Consider the following 17,243-nt stretch of genomic DNA (forward strand, 5'->3'; position numbering starts at 1 on the left):
CCTTGTGCTCCAATGTCCTCCTCCAGTTCAGCCCCAGAAGGCTCATGCGGACGTGAGATCTAGGTGCCAAGTTTCCAGTCCCCTGACCAGCCAGATTTACCAGCATCTGTTCCAGGACATGAACCAGTGGAATGACATTGTTCATCCCGTAGTCCTGGCAACTGACAAATAAAGTGGCCTGCTCAAATGGCCTGAGCAAATGGCAGGTGTCACGAATGAGCTGCCACTGGCTGACATCAACGTTACATAGGGGAGTACTCCTGTTCGCTTGGATCATGAAGAAATCGTTTACGGCCTTTCTCTGTTCGTATAGTCGGTCCAACATATGGAGGGTGGAATTCCAACGGGTGGAAATGTCGCATATCAGCCTATGTTGGGGGATGCCGTTCTGCCGCTGCAGCTCAAGGAGGTTGTGCTTTGCGGTGTACGAGTGGCTGAAGTGCATGCAAAGTTTCCTGGCCATTTTCAGGATGTCTTGCAGATGGATGGAAGACTTCAGGAACAACTTGACAGCCCTCCTTGACGCAGCACCAACTCCATGTTCTTCCCGTTGTCAGTCACCATGGTTCTGCTATTGAGTTGTCGTGGAGAAAGCTAGGATTTGATTTCTTGATGAAGGACATGGAGCAGTTCCTCCCCTGTGTGACTCCGTTCGCCAAGGCAAACGAGGTGTAGAACAGCCTGACATCACCGTGCCCTGCACATGTGGTATGCTGGAGGAGCACTGTGAATTGTTCCTGCAGTGGAGGCTGAGGACATGGTGGAGGTTGAGGAGGCAGAGGCGAACATTGTCACAGGGCCAACGGCGTGAGAACGTGGAGGCGGAAGGGGCGTCACCTGGCCAAGTTGCTGGTGTTGCGGGGCAGGAATCACATTTACCCAGTGGGCCGTAAAGGACATATATTGAAATGCTGCTTCCTGCTAAGACGTTCCATATCAGCTGGTGGTGCTGGTTAGTGATGAGCGGTAGGTGCCATATTCGATTTTGCGATATTTAGCGAAGATTCGATTGAATAATGCGATTTAATTTATCGCGTATTGCGATTTTGTGTATTTTACCACTATTAGCCATATATTCTTGTTTTAGAATATGACGAATATTCTAAAAAACTAAGTTATAGCAATATAGCGAATATTCGTAAAATACACATATAGACTGCAATTCTATTTCACTAATGTAATGCTATAATCAAAAAGAGACAAAAAAATTAGACAAAAAAAAAAGATTATAGCATAGCACTACATTTGTGAAATTTCAGTCTATATGTGTAATTTACAAATGTTCGCTATGTTGATAAATATTCGTCTTACAATATGACGAATATTCAAAAAAACTAATATATAGCACTATATCACATATATTCGTTTTTTAGAATATTCATTTCCCCCCCCCCTAATTAGTACAGTTATTGCCCTTCTGCATACTCCTCCCCAACAAGTGTCCCCGTCACCATGGGAACGCCTGGTGGTTAGAATATACAATCGGATTTTCACGATCTAACTCAGATCCGATGGTATATTCTAACCACCAGGCGTTCCCATGGTGAAGTTAGAATATACCGCCAGGGCGCTGTGATCCGCACAATTAACCCCTCAGGTGCGGGTTAATTGCACGGATCACAGCGCCCTGTGCACCCTCGGCCCTAGTATTAAAATAATTGGTGGCCAGTGCGCCCTAACCCCCCTCCCCAGTATTAAAATAATTGGTGGCCAGTGCGCCCTAACCCCCCCTCCCCAGTATTAAAATAATTGGTGGCCAGTGCGCCCTAACCCCCCCTCGCCCCCCCAGTATTAAAATCATTGGTGGCAGTGGCCACAGGGTCCCCCTCTTCCCCTGGCAATGGTGGCAGCAGGCAGTTCCGATCGAGTCCCAGCGTAATTGCCGGACTTCGATCGGTTACCATGGCAGCCAGGACGCTACTGAAGTCCTGGCTGCCATGGTTAGTTAATCACTCAGCAGCATTTACTTACCTGCTGGGTTCTCCTCCTTCTGAGAACTCACAGGTCTATGTGGCGCATTGCTGAAGGCATATGCGGTGCATAGACCTGTGAGTTCTCAGAAGGAGGAGAGCCCAGCAGGTAAGTAAATGCTGCTGAGTGAAACTGCCTGCTGCCACCAATGACGGGGGGGGGGGGGGGGGGAAGAAGGGGGACCCTGTGGCCACTGCCACCAATGATTTTAATACTGGGGGGAGGGGGGGTTAGGACGCACTGGCCACCAATTATTTTAATACTGGGGGGGCACTGGCCACCAATTATTTTAATATTGGGGAGGTGGGGGGGAGGGCGCACAGGGCGCTGTGATCAGAGCAATTAACCCGCACCTGAGGGGTTAATTGCGCAGATCACAGTGCCCTGGCGGTATATTCTAACTTCAAGCGTCCCCATCACCATGGGAACGCCTGGTGGTTAGAATATACCATTGGATCTGAGTTAGATCGTGAAAACTCAGATCCGATGGTATATTCTAACCACCAGGCGTTCCCATGGTGACAGAAGACGCTTGTCGGGGAGGAGTATGCCGAAGGGCAATAATGTACTAATTGGGGGAAAAAAAAAGAATATTCTATAAAACGAATATATGTGATATAGTGCTATATATTCGTTTTTTACCATCTAAACTCTTGATTCCTCCCTGCTTCTTGCTTGTGGGCCAATGAGTCATTGGCCCACAAGCATTTTAAGCAGGAAGGAATCATGTGTTCAGATGGAGAAAATGACGAATATTCAATATAACGAATATAAAGCACTATATTCGCAATATTCGCAAATTATCGAAGTTGCGATATTCGCGATTAATATTCGCTATGCGAATATTCGCGCTCAACCCTAGTGCTGGTTGTTGTGGTGTGCTGACAAAGCTTTTCCACATTTCGGCCATGCTAACCCTGCCTTCTGAGGTGCTGGCGGTGCCCCGGCTGCGTTGGCGACCTCTTCCTCCTCCTTTGCCTTCTCCTTGTGCTTCCACTGGTCCCCCCGCTGTCAGGTAAGAATGCAATCAGCAGTGCGTCTACCAGCGTGCACTTGTACTCGCGCATCTTACGATCACGCTCCAGTGATGGAATTAAGGACGGTAGGTTGTGCTTGTAACGGGGATCCAGCAGTGTGGCCACCCAGTAATCAGCACAAGTTAGAATGTGTCCAACTCGGCGGTCATTACGGAGACACTGCAGCATGTAATCGCTCATGTGTGCCAGGCTGCCCAGAGGCAATGACAAGCTGTCCTCTGTGGGAGGTGTATCATCTGTGTCCTCTGTATCTCCCCAGCCACGCACCAGTGATGGCCATGAGCTGGTTTTGGTGCCACCCTGCTGTGAACACGGTTCCTCCTCCTCCATCTCCTGCTCCTCATCCTCCTCCTCGTCATCCTCCAGAACTGTGCCCTGGCTGGACAATTGTGTACCTGACGTATGTTGGTACAGGAACCCACCCTCGGAGCCACTTGTGAATGACTAGCCTGAAACCCTTGTAAATGATCCCTCTTCCTCCTCCTCCTGTGCAACATCCTCTTCCATCATCGCCCGAAGCGTTTTTTCAAGGAGGCATAGAAGTGGGATAGTAATGCTGAGAACGGCGTCATCGGCACTCGCCATGTTGGTGGAGTACTCAAAACAGCGCACACAGGTCTTGCATAGAGGCCCACTTATTGGTGGTGAAGTGGTGCTGTTCCGCAGAGCGACTCACCCGTGCGTGCTGCAGCTGAGACTCCACTATTGCCTGCTGCTGCTCGCACAGTCTGGCCAGCATGTGCAAGGTGGAGTTCCACCTTGTGGGCACATCGCATATGAGGCGTGAGAGGGAAGGCCGAAGTTACGCTGCAGCGCTGTCAGGCGAGCAGCAGCAGGGTGAGAACCCCCGAAAGCACGCACAGACGGCCCACACTTTCTGCAGCAGCTCTGACATATTGGGGTAATTTTTATGGAACCTCTGCACTACCAAATTCAGCACATGCGCCAGGCAAGGGATGTGCCTCAAACCGGCTAGGGGCCAGAGCTGCTATGAGATTTCCCCCATTATCGCACACCACCAGGCCGGGCTTGAGGCTCACTGGCACCAACCACTCATCGGTCTGTTGTTCCATGCCCGTCCACAGCTCCTGCGCGGTGTGGGGTTTGTCCCCCAAACAGATACGTTTTAAAACTGCCTGCTGTCGTTTACCGCTGGCTGTGCTGAAGTTGGTGGTGAAGGTGTTACGCTGATCGTATGAGGAGGCGGTAGAGGATGAGGAAGCGGAGTAGGAGGAGGAAGCAACAGGAGGCAAAAAGAAGCGCCCTGCAATCCTTGGTGGTGGAAGGACATGCGCCAAACTGCTATCCGCCTCAGGCCCAGCCGCCACTGCATTTTCCCAGTGTGCTGTTAGGGAAATATAACTTCCCTGACCGTGCTTACGGGTCCACGTGTCCGTAGTTAGTTGGACCATGCCACAGATGGCATTGCCCAGTGCACACCTGATTTGGTCCCCCACTTGGTTTTGCAGGGAAGGGATAGCCCGCCTGGAAAAGTAGTGATGGCTTGGCACCATGTACTGTGGGACAGCCACCGCCATAAGGCTTTTAAAACTCTCCGTCTCCACCAGACAGAATGACAGCATTTCAAAGGACAGTAATTTTGAAATGCTGGCATTCAGGGCCAGGGATCACGGGTGGGTAGGGGGGTACTTCGTCTTTCGCTCCAGTGTTTGGGAGATAGACAGCTTAACATTTTCAAGGGACATTGTGGATATGCTTGTTGACCCAGGTGGTGGCATTGCTGGCACATCCTCTGTTTGCAGGGTGGCAGGTGCCACTGTCACTCCAGAGGGGGATGAAGAGGCCGAGACTGCAGCAGAAGAGGAAGCAGGAGGAGCCAGAGACTTGAAGTGTTTGAGGTGTCTACTCCACTGCAGCTCGTGCTTTTCACTTAGATGCCTGGTCATGCAGGTTGTGCCTCGCTTCAGGCTCTGATTGCACAGCGTGCAAACCACTTGTTTCTTGTCGTCAGCACATTGTCTGAAGTACTGCCACTCCAGGGAACTCCTTGGAGCTGGCTTTGGTTTGCTTGGTCCCTTGGTGTTGTGGACAGTATCAGGCGTACTGTCTAGGGGACGGCCGCTCCGCTTTTACACCCTGCTCCCTCTTCTGCTGTGCTGGTGGCTCTGTGCGAGCACCGCCTCTTCCTCCAAACTAGACAGGTCACTTGAACACTTGATTCCATGTGGGGTTGAGGACTTTATCGTCCTCCACATCATCTTCCACCCAGTCTTCACCCCTGCCCTCCTTGTCGGCCTGCACACTGCAGAAAGCCACAGCAGTTGGCACCTGTTTTTCCTCATCATCTGAGACATGCTGCGGGGGTCCTCCCATGTACTCATCCTGAAGCATAAGTGGTTGGGCATTGGTGCACTCAATCTCTTCTTCTGGGGCAGGGCTATGTGGATGGCCCTGGGAAACCCTGCTAGCAGAGTCATCAAAAAGCAGAAGAGACTGCTGCATGACTTGGGACTTAGACTGCTTGGCTGATTTGCAAGGGGGTGAGGTGAAAGACCAATGGACATCGGCTGCAGGTGCCAACTCGGATCTTTCAGCAGGAGACTGGGTGGGAGATAATGTGAAGGAACTGGAGGCACTGTCAGCCACCCAATCTACTACCGCCTGTACTTGTTCTGGCCTCACCATTCTTAGAGCCGCATTCGGCCCTACCAAATAACGCTGAAGGTTCTGTCGCCTACTCGCAACATATTGCATTTTGCTATATAATTTCACAGCAATAATGTCATCTGCTGTTGCTAAACACTTCAGTGCATCATATCTGTGGCCAGGCCACATTCAGATTCAGTATGGTGTCCCTGTCATTATCATTTCTTACCGCTTCTCCAGCTCCGACTCCTCCTCCTCTGCTCCATCATCAGCCATTGATAATGGTATGCATGGCCAGAAAGGTTAATTCCCAACTGGCCAAGTTGCTGGCAGTGCAGTCTCTGCCATACCATTTAGTAGGGTTTGCTGCCACAACCTACTGGCTCAATGCTTTTTGAGGAAGCGGTGAGTCAGCATCCCAACAACAAGGCCAAGTCCTTTTAACACCTTCAGTTATGTCAGCCTGGCTCCCACACCAGGCACTTATGCATCTCTTTCTGCTACTCCTCCATAGACATCCTCTCATTTACAACAGCAGCAGGGCACAGCATCACTCCCACTCCTCCTCCCTCCTATTACATGTATCAAGTCAAGCGTTGCCATGCGATGTTGGAGCTAATCGGCCTTGGCGACAGTAGTCACACAAGTGAGCAGTTGCTAATTACATCAAGCAGCAAACATCCTGCTGGCTGTCTCCCCACCAACTGGGCAAGGTGGTCAGCAATAATGGCCATGCTAAACCTAGGGTAAATAACACATGCTTCCTGCATGTTGCATGGGATAAAGCTAGTCGTGCAACCACTAGTACACTGGCAATGTCTAGGAGATATTTCAGCCATTCTTATGTGGCGAGGAACATTCTAAAGGACCTAAAGCGATAGAACAGTCTGCCGCTACACCGCTTAATCTGCAACATTCCAACTTGCTGGAATTCAAAATTGCACATGCTGGAGCATTTGTAGGAGCAGTGGAAAGCAGTGAACTATTTTCACATGCACCAGACAGCCTCAACAGGGAGCATGTGTTGCTTCAAGATCGAGGGTGACTGCTCATTATCTGGCAGTGGCAGCTCTATTATCTTAGAACAGAAGTTGACGTTCATGTAGCAGGGGGCTAACGCATCTTGCTCTCCACCCTATAGCTGTTGGGGACCCTCAAGGAAACTCTCATGGAGGAGGATGAGGAGCTGCCACTGCTGAAGTCGGAGGTGGACAAGCTGGAGGATGATGATGACAACAATGACACTGACTACGGCAGCCAATCATCTTATTAGGGGTCAGAGCTAGAAAGAATTGGCGAGTTGTATGCTTGCTTACGCACTGACATGTGTATCATTCATAGGAAGCAGTATGATGATTAATGGATCTATTAGACCAGGGCTGGCCAACCTGCGGCTCTCCAGCTGTTGTAAAACTACAATTCCCACCATGCCATGCTGTAGGCTGATAGTTGTAGGCTGTCTGGGCATGCTGGGAGTTGTATTTTTGCAACAGCTGGAGAGCCGCAGGTTGGCCAGCCCTGTATTAGACCATAGTTATCAAAGCCAAATGACTTTATTACCAGGACCTAAAGCGATAGAACATTCTAAAGGACCTAAAGCGATAGAACAGTCTGCCGCTACACCGCTTAATCTGCAACATTCCAACTTGCTGGAATTCAAAATTGCACATGCTGGAGCATTTGTAGGAGCAGTGGAAAGCAGTGAACTATTTTGACATGCACCAGACAGCCTCAACAGGGAGCATGTGTTGCTTCAAGATCGAGGGTGACTGCTCATTATCTGGCAGTGGCAGCTCTATTATCTTAGAACAGAAGTTGACGTTCATGTAGCAGGGGGCTAACGCATCTTGCTCTCCACCCTATAGCTGTTGGGGACCCTCAAGGAAACTCTCATGGAGGAGGATGAGGAGCTGCCACTGGAGAAGTCGGAGGTGGACAAGCTGGAGGATGATGATGACAACAATGACACTGACTACGGCAGCCAATCATCTTATTAGGGGTCAGAGCTAGAAAGAATTGGCGAGTTGTATGCTTGCTTACGCACTGACATGTGTATCATTCATAGGAAGCAGTATGATGATTAATGGATCTATTAGACCAGGGCTGGCCAACCTGCGGCTCTCCAGCTGTTGTAAAACTACAATTCCCACCATGCCATGCTGTAGGCTGATAGTTGTAGGCTGTCTGGGCATGCTGGGAGTTGTATTTTTGCAACAGCTGGAGAGCCGCAGGTTGGCCAGCCCTGTATTAGACCATAGTTATCAAAGCCAAATGACTTTATTACCAGGAAACAGTGTGTACTCAGCTTGACGCAGCTTTCGCTAAGCAAACGCCTGACTCCAGTGTGTCTGAAAGGGAAGCCACTTTTTGTCCCCCCGCAGGCTCACCTGCCTTTCGCCCTCCCTGCTTCTCAAGCAGCCAGTTCAGTCTCTTCAACATGATGGAACAGTTTTTACACGTGTCTTGCCAGGGTGATGCAAATCAGCAAACAAACATACCATCTCAATGCCCAGGTTCAGGCCTACCTGGACTTTGCCTGTTTCTACTGCATACCCTGTTGCCTGACCCCATGGACTTCTGGACCGACATACTAGACCAGTGGCCTGAACTGGCCCAGTATAGTCTGTTGTCTTCTTCCTTGCCCAGCCTCCGGTGTTATCTCGGAGAGTGTTTTTAGCAAGGTAGGGGGCACGTTGATATCTAAATGAAACGGTCCAAGTTGTCAAGCTAATGTCCCAAACTGTTTTTTTGTCAAAATAAACCATGCATGGATCTGGGAAGATTTTCACATTCCTGCGGCTGAGGCAGATGAATAGATCTGGCCATGCTGACCGTGCCCCATCTTGCCACTGCTGCTGTCTGTCTGCCATCCTGTTTCGTATGGCTGTTGCTGCCGCCATTATTCCACTGCGCCTGTCTGCCAACATGTACCACATGGCTGCTGCTATCTCAACTGCCGCAGCTGCTACTCCTCACTGCTAATCCCCTACTGCCACCACTGTTAACATGACGTACAGATGTAGCCAAGCTAAAATTGACTCTGATAACTCTAATAACACATGTCACAGTGTTCTCATGTGCTCTCATACCCAAAGCTATACATGTCAGTGTCATTTTGACATTATTTGCTATTGCTGTCATTTAGCTCAACAGCTTCGGGATGGGGAAGACAAAGTGTAAAAATTTAGAAAAGATTAACGAAAAATTATAACAATCAAGTTCCAAGGCAATAGGAGCAACTTTGGTTTAGGTAGAATCGATTCAGGTTCGTACCGAACTTTTTGAAAAATACGGCAAACCTCTAATAAACAGAGTCTCAAAACGTTTAATGAAAGATAATATATCACTCCTATAATTGCTGATACATACCTATTAATAGCATGAACAGGTGGAGGGGGTGCTCCTGATAACCTTGCACAGGCATAATAATCACCCATGGATTCAATAATTCCAGCGAGTGTGGCACTGAACATTCCTAAAACACCAGCAATAGTAATTGTAGGTAGTCCCCACTGACCTAGTGTCATAAAGAGATAAATAAATATTAGATATTGTTTTAAAAACACACCTATCACACTTATTTAGCACTGTACAGTTGTATAATTTGCAATACTATGCAGTCATTTACATAACTATAAGTACAGAATAAAGAGTTGAGTACTAAGAACTATATATTACACGCACATATGTAAAAATTAAATGTGGCTGGCACACAATGCACAGAGTCAGACATTTATTCCAAACTCATATCTCATCACTTATTTAAAAACAATTAATACACTCTATTCACCATAAAATCAAAATAAAATAAAATTAATATATCAAAATACACTCTTGGTCCCTTTAAATGTCATTCAGTGGAGCTCACGCTGCTTTGACTATTTGTATCTTAACTATTTGTATCGTATATAACAAGACGACTATTTATTTTTCTTTGTCCACTTCTAGTTGTAGTCCAGTATCTTATTCTGACCACCTTTTTTATTTTTAAATTGCAGTAGTTCTGCGTTTTACATTCTGTGTCTTTTTTTTTCTGTATCCTGTATTCTGTATCCCTATATTATATAAAATTCCTATATTGCCAAAAATAAATAAAAAAATAAAATAAAATAAAAAAATAATAAAGATAAAAATGACTAATAAAAAATAAAAATAACCAAAAAAAATATAATTATCTAGATGTATGTAGTTGAAGATTCTGTTTACCAGTGCAGGACTCGTCTCTGCACTGGTAAACAGCCTGGCAGCAACGATATTGTGTCAGCTATCCCCTCATCCCTCTCTAAATAAACCCCAACATCTCCATCTCTGCATTTAGTCCACCAGGTACCAGAGATCCAAATGAATATATCATCCTTGACTCTATTCTTGACATCTTAGCTGCAAAGTCTCCTCCCCTCCAATCTTTTTTCACTGATTAAATTGCCATATAATTTATCCCCTTTAGGACACAGCCTTATTTCACCTTAAGGACCAGGCCATTTTTTGCAAATCCGACTAGTGTCACTTTAAGTGGTGATAACTTTAAAACGCTTTGACTTATCCAAGCCATTCTGAGATAGTTTTTTTTTTGTCACATATTTTACTTCATGACACTGGTAAAATGAAGTAAAAAAAAAAAATTTTATTTATAAAAAAATACCAAATTTACATTTTTTTTTTTACAATTTGCACATTTCCAAGTTTCAATTTCTCTACTTCTATAATACATAGTAATACCTCCAAAAATAGTTATTACTTTACTTTCACCATATGTCTACTTCATGGTTGGTTAATTTTGGGAATGATATTTTATTTTTTGGGATGTTACAAGGCTTAGAAGTTTAAAAGCAAATCTTGAAATTTTTCTGAAATTTTCAAAAACCCAATTTTTAGGGACCAGTTCAGGCCTGAAGTCACTTTGCGAGGCTTACATAATAGAAACCACCGAAAAATGAGCTCATTATAGAAACTACACCCCTCAAGGTATTCAAAACTGATTTTACAAACGTCAATAACCCTTTAGGTGTTCCACAAGAATTAATGGAAAATAGAAATATAATTTCAAAATTTCACATTTTTGGCAGATTTTCAATTTTTATATTTTTTTTTCCAGTTACAAAGCAAGGGTTAACAGCCAAACAAAACTCAATATTAATGGCTCTGATTCTGTAGTTTACAGAAACACCCCATATGTGGTCATCAACTGCTGTACGGGCACACGGCAGGGCGCAGAAGGAAAAGAATGCCATACGGTTTTTGGAAGGCAGATTTTGCTGGACTAGTTTTTTTGACACCATGTCCCACTTGAAGCCCCCCTGATGCACCCCTAGAGTAGAAACTCCAAATAAAGTGACCCCATTTTAGAAACTACGGGATAGGGTGGAAGTTTGGTTGGTACTAGTTTAGGGTGCATATGATTTTTGGTTGCTCTATATTACACTTTTTGTGAGGCAAGGTAACAAGAAAATAGCTGTTTTGGCACCGTTTATATTTTTTGTTATTTACAACATTCATCTGACAGGTTAGATCATGTGGTATTTTTATAGACCAGGTTGTCACCACTGACGCGGCGATACCTAATATATATAATTTTTTTTTATTTATGTAAGTTTTACACAATGATTTCTTTTTTTAAACAAAAAAAATCATGTTTTAGTGTTTCCATAGTCTGAGAGCCATAATTTTTTCAGTTTTGGGGCGATTACCTTATGTAGGGTATGATTTTTGCGGGATGAGATGACGGTTTGATTGGCACTATTTTGGGGTGCGTGTGACTTTTTGATCGCTTGCTATTACACTTTTTGTGATGTAAGGTGACAAAAAATGGCTTTTTTTACACCGTTTTTATTTTTATTTTTTTACGGTTTTCACCTGAGGGGTTAGGTCATGTGATATTTTTATAGAGCAAGTTATTACAGATGCTGTGATACCTAATATGTATACTTTTTTTTATTTATGTAAGTTTTATACAATGATTTCATTTTTGAAGCAAAAACAATCATGTTTTAGTGTTTCCATAGTCTGAGAGCCGTCATTTTTTCAGTTTTTAGGCGATTATCTTGGGTAGGGTATGATTTTTGCCGGATGAGATGACGGTTTGATTGGCACTATTTTGGGGTGCTTATGACTTTTTGATCGCTTGCTATTACACTTTTTGTGATGTAAGGTGACAAAAAATAGTTTATTTAGCACAGTTTTTATTTTTTATTTTTTAAGGTGTTCAACTGAGGGGTTAAATCATGTGATAGTTTTATAGAGCCGGTCGATTTCAGACGCGGCGATACCTAAAATGTATACTTTTTTTATATTTATGTAAGTTTTACACAATAACAGCTTTTTTAAAACAAAAAAAATGATGTTTTAGTGTCTCCATATTCTGAGCCATAGTTTTTTTATTTTTTGGGCGATTGTCTCAGGTAGGGGCTCATTTTTTGCGGGATGAGGTGACCGTTAGATTGGTACTATTTTGGTGGGCAAATGCCTTTTTGATCGATTGCTGTTGTACTTTTTGTGGTGTAAGGTGACAAAAAATGGTTTATTTAGTACAGTACAGTTTTTATTTTTTATTTTTTACAGTGTTTATCTGAGGGGTTAGGTCATGTGATATGTTTATAGAGCTGGTCGATACGGATGCGGCAATACCTAATATGTATACTTTTTTTCCCCCCTATTTTTTACCAATTTTTTTAAAATTTATTTGGGGAAAATTACGTTTTTGTTTATTTTTACTTGAAACTTTTAATTTTTTTGGGGGAAAACTTTATTTTTTCGACTTTTTTTTCACTTTATTTTTTGTCCCACTTTGGGACTTCAACTTTTGGGGGTCTAATCCCTTTACAATGCATTCCAATATTTCTGTATTGGAATGCATTGGCTGTATGAGTAATACAGTGAGTATTACTCATACAGCTTCCTGCCTGTGAGATCCAGGGGGCTGGATCTCACAGGCTCATCACCAGAAGGCAGCGCAATGCCTTCCTTAGGCATCGTGCAGCCTTCCATGCCATCGGGTCCCCCCCACAGCCGCAGGTAAAAGCCGCAAACCGCAGGTCTGAATTGATCTGCGGTTTGCAGCGATCGCTGACACGGGGGGGTCACGGGACCCCCCAGCGCATTTAGCCAAGTTGCCTGCGGTCAGCGGTGATCGGAACTATACATGACGTACCGGTACATCATGTGTCCCTAGGTACCAGGACAACATGCCGTACCGGTACGTCATATGTCCTGAAGAGGTTAAACCCTTCAGATCACAATCATGACATTCTTTGAAATGGCTTGACAATGTATGTTTATTGTACCTTTTTTTATGTTGTTTATATGTTCTGCTACTCTCACTTTCAATGTCCTTCCAGTGCAGCAGGGGCACTCTATTAGATAAATTACTGACTCACTGTTGCATGACAGTATCTCGTCAATCTCCCATTCAAATTCATTGGTAATGGATTTGATCTTTTGGGTTCTCCTAGTGAATTTAGTTCTTTGACAGTTTACACACACTCTGCATCTATAAAAATCAATGGAGTTAATATTTATAAGATTATTTATAAGCAATAAGATTTGCTTTTCTGCTCTTAAATAGTTGGTGCTGTTTTTAATCCCAGGTTAGGCGCTCTTTTATAGACTATGGGCGGTCGTTTTGGGATATTGGATCCTAATATCTTATCCTGCCTCAATAGATGCCAGTGTTTATTGATTATTATTGAAATCTGTTTGTACTGTGTGTTAAATGGTAACACAAGTTTAGCCTCCCCCTCTTTGTCGAATACCTTATGATCCTTTTCTTCAAAAAAGTATCCCTGTTTATTTGTCTTTCTTTATTTAAAGCTATATCTAATATTTCTTCAGAATATTCTTTTTCAAGAAACTGTGTCTTCATGACTATTACTTATATTTCAAATTGTTCGTGTCTGGTACAATTCCTTTTTAGTCTTCTAAATTGGCTGGTTGGAAAGCCATTCAAAAGCCATCTTGAAAGGTGACAGCTCGTGCTTAAAATAAAACTATTCTTGGCTAGTGATTTCTGATAGGTGCTACATATAAACCTGTTCCCACTCATTTCTACCTTTTAGATCTAAAAACTCAACCATGTGCTTACTAATCATAGGTGTAAATTTGAGATTAATTTCATTATGATTAATCCCCTCAATAAATTGTGAAAGTGCTTTATGTGACCTGTCCCAAATTAATAAAATGTTGTCTATATAACGACGCCAGAGCACCAGGCCGCTCCCCAGTTTAGGTGTCACCACCTGCTGTTCCCACGCTGTCATAAATAGATTTGCATAACTTGGAGCAAACATGGTGCCCATGGCAGTCCCTGTGATTTGTAAATAATAATTAGAATCAAAATAAAAGTAATTATGTGTTAGCACAAACTGTATACCCTCCAAGATGAACTGAACTTGCTCCACTTTCAAATTACCTTTTTATTTAAAATCCTAGACACTGCTGCAATTCTTTGATGATGATTAATACTGGTATATAAAGAACTAACGTCCATAGTGGCCAGTATCCAATGTGTTTGACATGGTAAATTTTCCAATAGTTTCACTACCACCATAGTGTCTTAAGTAAGAGGGACTTTCTCCAACATACGGCTGGAGGAAGCGGTCCAAATGTTGAGATAGATTAGATGTTATAGATCCTGTCCCAGAGTCAATAGGTCTGCCTGGGGGAATTATTGGGTCTTTGTATACCTTAGGGATAGAATAAAATACCGGCAATCTTTTTGGAGTGCCTAATATAAATCTGACTCTGATTTGCTTAGTATCCCTTTTTTTAAAGGCATTATCACACATAATTCTTCATAGTAGGTATCTCTTGGATCCCTATCCAACTGTTGGTAGGGGTCTCTATCTAATAACAGTCTCCTACACTCTTCCTCATATTTGTGAGTATCGAGCAACACAATTGCCCCTCCTTTGTCCGCTGGCCGAATTGTTATATGTTGATTTTGTTGGAATAATTTAATCGCTATTATCTCTTCATTGGTTAGATTTCTATTTTTATGATTTGCAATGTTTAATTTTCTTAAATTTCCTTCTACTGCCTCTCTAAATGTAGCCATTTCATTACTAATCTCCTATCTAGGATATTTCTTTGATTTTATTTTTAAATTGACATGTTGGTTCTAAGAGGAGTTTCATATGCTACAAGATTTTTTAAGAAAGAATTTTTACAGCATAATTTCCTCATATATTTCTCCACCCCTATATACCCCTATATATGTATATATGCAATGAATGTATTAAGTGGAGCACTTGGGGCAAATTTTAAACCTTTACTCATCAGATTCATTTGGTCTTGAATGAGGCTAACAGAACTTAAATTAATTACATTCTCACCTACACTTTTCCTACTTTTGATTTTGTTTCCTACCTCCTCTCTGTGTTCTCTTTTCCTTGTGGAGCCAAATTGAAATGGTGGGGGTTGGTTTTTTTGTACCATTGTGGTTATATTTAGAGTTGAGCGAACACCTGGATGTTCGGGTTCGAGAAGTTCGGCCGAACTTCACGGAAATGTTCGGGTTCGGGATCCGAACCCGAACCGAACTTCGTCCCGAACCCGATCCCCATTGAAGTCAATAGGGACCCGAACTTTTGGGCACTAAAAAGGCTGTAAAACAGCCCAGGAAAGAGCTAGAGGGCTGCAAAAGGCAGCAACATGTAGGTAAATCCCCTGCAAACAAATGTGGATAGGGAAATGAATTAAAATAAAAATAAAAAAAATAAAAATGACCCAATATCAATTGGACAGAGGTCCCATAGCAGAGAATCTGGCTTCACGTCAGCAGAGAATCAGTCTCTTCATGCCATAGCAAAGAATCTGGCTTCATGTCAGCACAGAATCAGTCTCTTCATGCCATAGCAGAGAATCTGGCTTCATGTCATTGCAGAATCAGTCTTCATGTCATAGCAGAGAATCAGGCTTCACGTCACCCACCACTGGAACAGGCCACTGTCACACATTTAGGCCCCGGCACCCAGACAGAGGAGAGCGGTCCTGTAACAGAGAATCTGGCCTTATGTCAGCACAGAATCTGTCTTCATGTCATAGCAGAGAATCAGGCATCACGTCACCCACCACTGGAACAGGCCACTGTCACACATTTAGGCCCAGGCACCCAGGCAGAGGAGAGAGGTCCTGTAACAGAGAATCTGGCCTTATGTCAGCACAGAATCAGTCTTCATGTCATAGCAGAGAATCAGGCTTCACGTCACCCACCACTGGAACAGGCCACTGTCACATATTTAGGTCCAGGCACCCAGGCAGAGGAGAGAGGTCGCGTAACAGAGAATCTGGCTTCATGTCAGCACAGAATAAGTCTTCATGTCATAGCAGAGAATCAGGCATCACGTCACCCACCACTGGAACAGGCCACTGTCACACATTTAGGCTCCGGCACCCAGACAGAGGAGAGAGGTCCTGTAACAGAGAATCTGGCCTTATGTCAGCACAGAATCTGTCTTCATGTCATAGCAGAGAATCAGGCATCACGTCACCCACCACTGGAACAGGCCACTGTCACACATTTAGGCCCAGGCACCCAGGAAGAGGAGAGAGGTCCCATAACAGAGAATCTGGCCTTATGTCAGCGCAGAATCTGTATTCATGTCATAGCAGAGAATCAGGCTTCACGTCACCCACCACTGGAACAGGCCACTGTCACATATTTAGGCCCAGGCACCCAGGCAGAGGAGAGAGGTCGCGTAACAGAGAATCTGGCTTCATGTCAGCACAGAATAAGTCTTCATGTCATAGCAGAGAATCAGGCATCACGTCACCCACCACTGGAACAGGCCACTGTCACACATTTAGGCCCCGGCACCCAGACAGAGGAGAGAGGTCCTGTAACAGAGAATCTGGCCTTATGTCAGCGCAGAATCTGTCTTCATGTCATAGCAGAGAATCAGGCATCACGTCACCCACCACTGGAACAGGCCACTGTCACACATTTAGGCCCAGGCACCCAGGCAGAGGAGAGAGGTCCCGTAACAGAGAATCTGGCCTTATGTCAGCGCAGAATCTGTCTTCATGTCATAGCAGAGAATCAGGCTTCACGTCACCCACCACTGGAACAGGCCACTGTCACATATTTAGGCCCAGGCACCCAGGCAGAGAAGAGAGTTCGCGTAACAGAGAATCTGGCTTCATGTCAGCACAGAATAAGTCTTCATGTCATAGCAGATAATCAGGCATCACGTCACCCACCACTGGAACAGGCCACTGTCACACATTTAGGCCCAGGCACCCAGGCAGAGGAGAGAGGTCCCGTAACAGAGAATCTGGCCTTATGTCAGCGCAGAATCAGTCTTCATGTCATAGCAGAGAATCAGGCTTCACGTCACCCACCACTGGAACAGGCCACTGTCACACATTTAGGCCCCGACACCCAGGCAGAGGAGAGAGGTCCCGTAACAGAGAATCTGGCCTTATGTCAGCACAGAATAAGTCTTCGTGTCATAGCAGAGAATCAGGCTTCACATCACCCACCACTGGAACAGGCCACTGTCACACATTTAGGCCCCGGCACCCAGACAGAGGAGAGGTTCATTCAACTTTGGGTTGCCCCGCAATATAATGGTAAAATGAAATTAAAAATAGTATTGAATGAGGAAGTGCCCTGGAGTAGAATAATATATTGTT

General features: G+C 44.5%; 1 protein-coding gene across 2 annotated transcripts in view; it reads right to left on the reverse strand.

Moving 5' to 3' along the window:
- The window catches only part of SLC23A1 (solute carrier family 23 member 1), a 434,941-nt gene that overhangs the window by 107,014 nt on the left and 310,684 nt on the right, over positions 1-17,243 (reverse strand). For both annotated transcript variants that reach the window (XM_040442715.1, XM_040442724.1), the window contains exon 9: positions 8,985-9,132. In XM_040442715.1, the coding sequence (XP_040298649.1) occupies positions 8,985-9,132 (148 nt within the window). The remainder of the gene's footprint in view (positions 1-8,984; positions 9,133-17,243) is intronic.

This window comes from Bufo bufo, chromosome 1 (genome assembly GCF_905171765.1).
Source record: "Bufo bufo chromosome 1, aBufBuf1.1, whole genome shotgun sequence".
Lineage (NCBI taxonomy): Eukaryota > Metazoa > Chordata > Amphibia > Anura > Bufonidae > Bufo > Bufo bufo.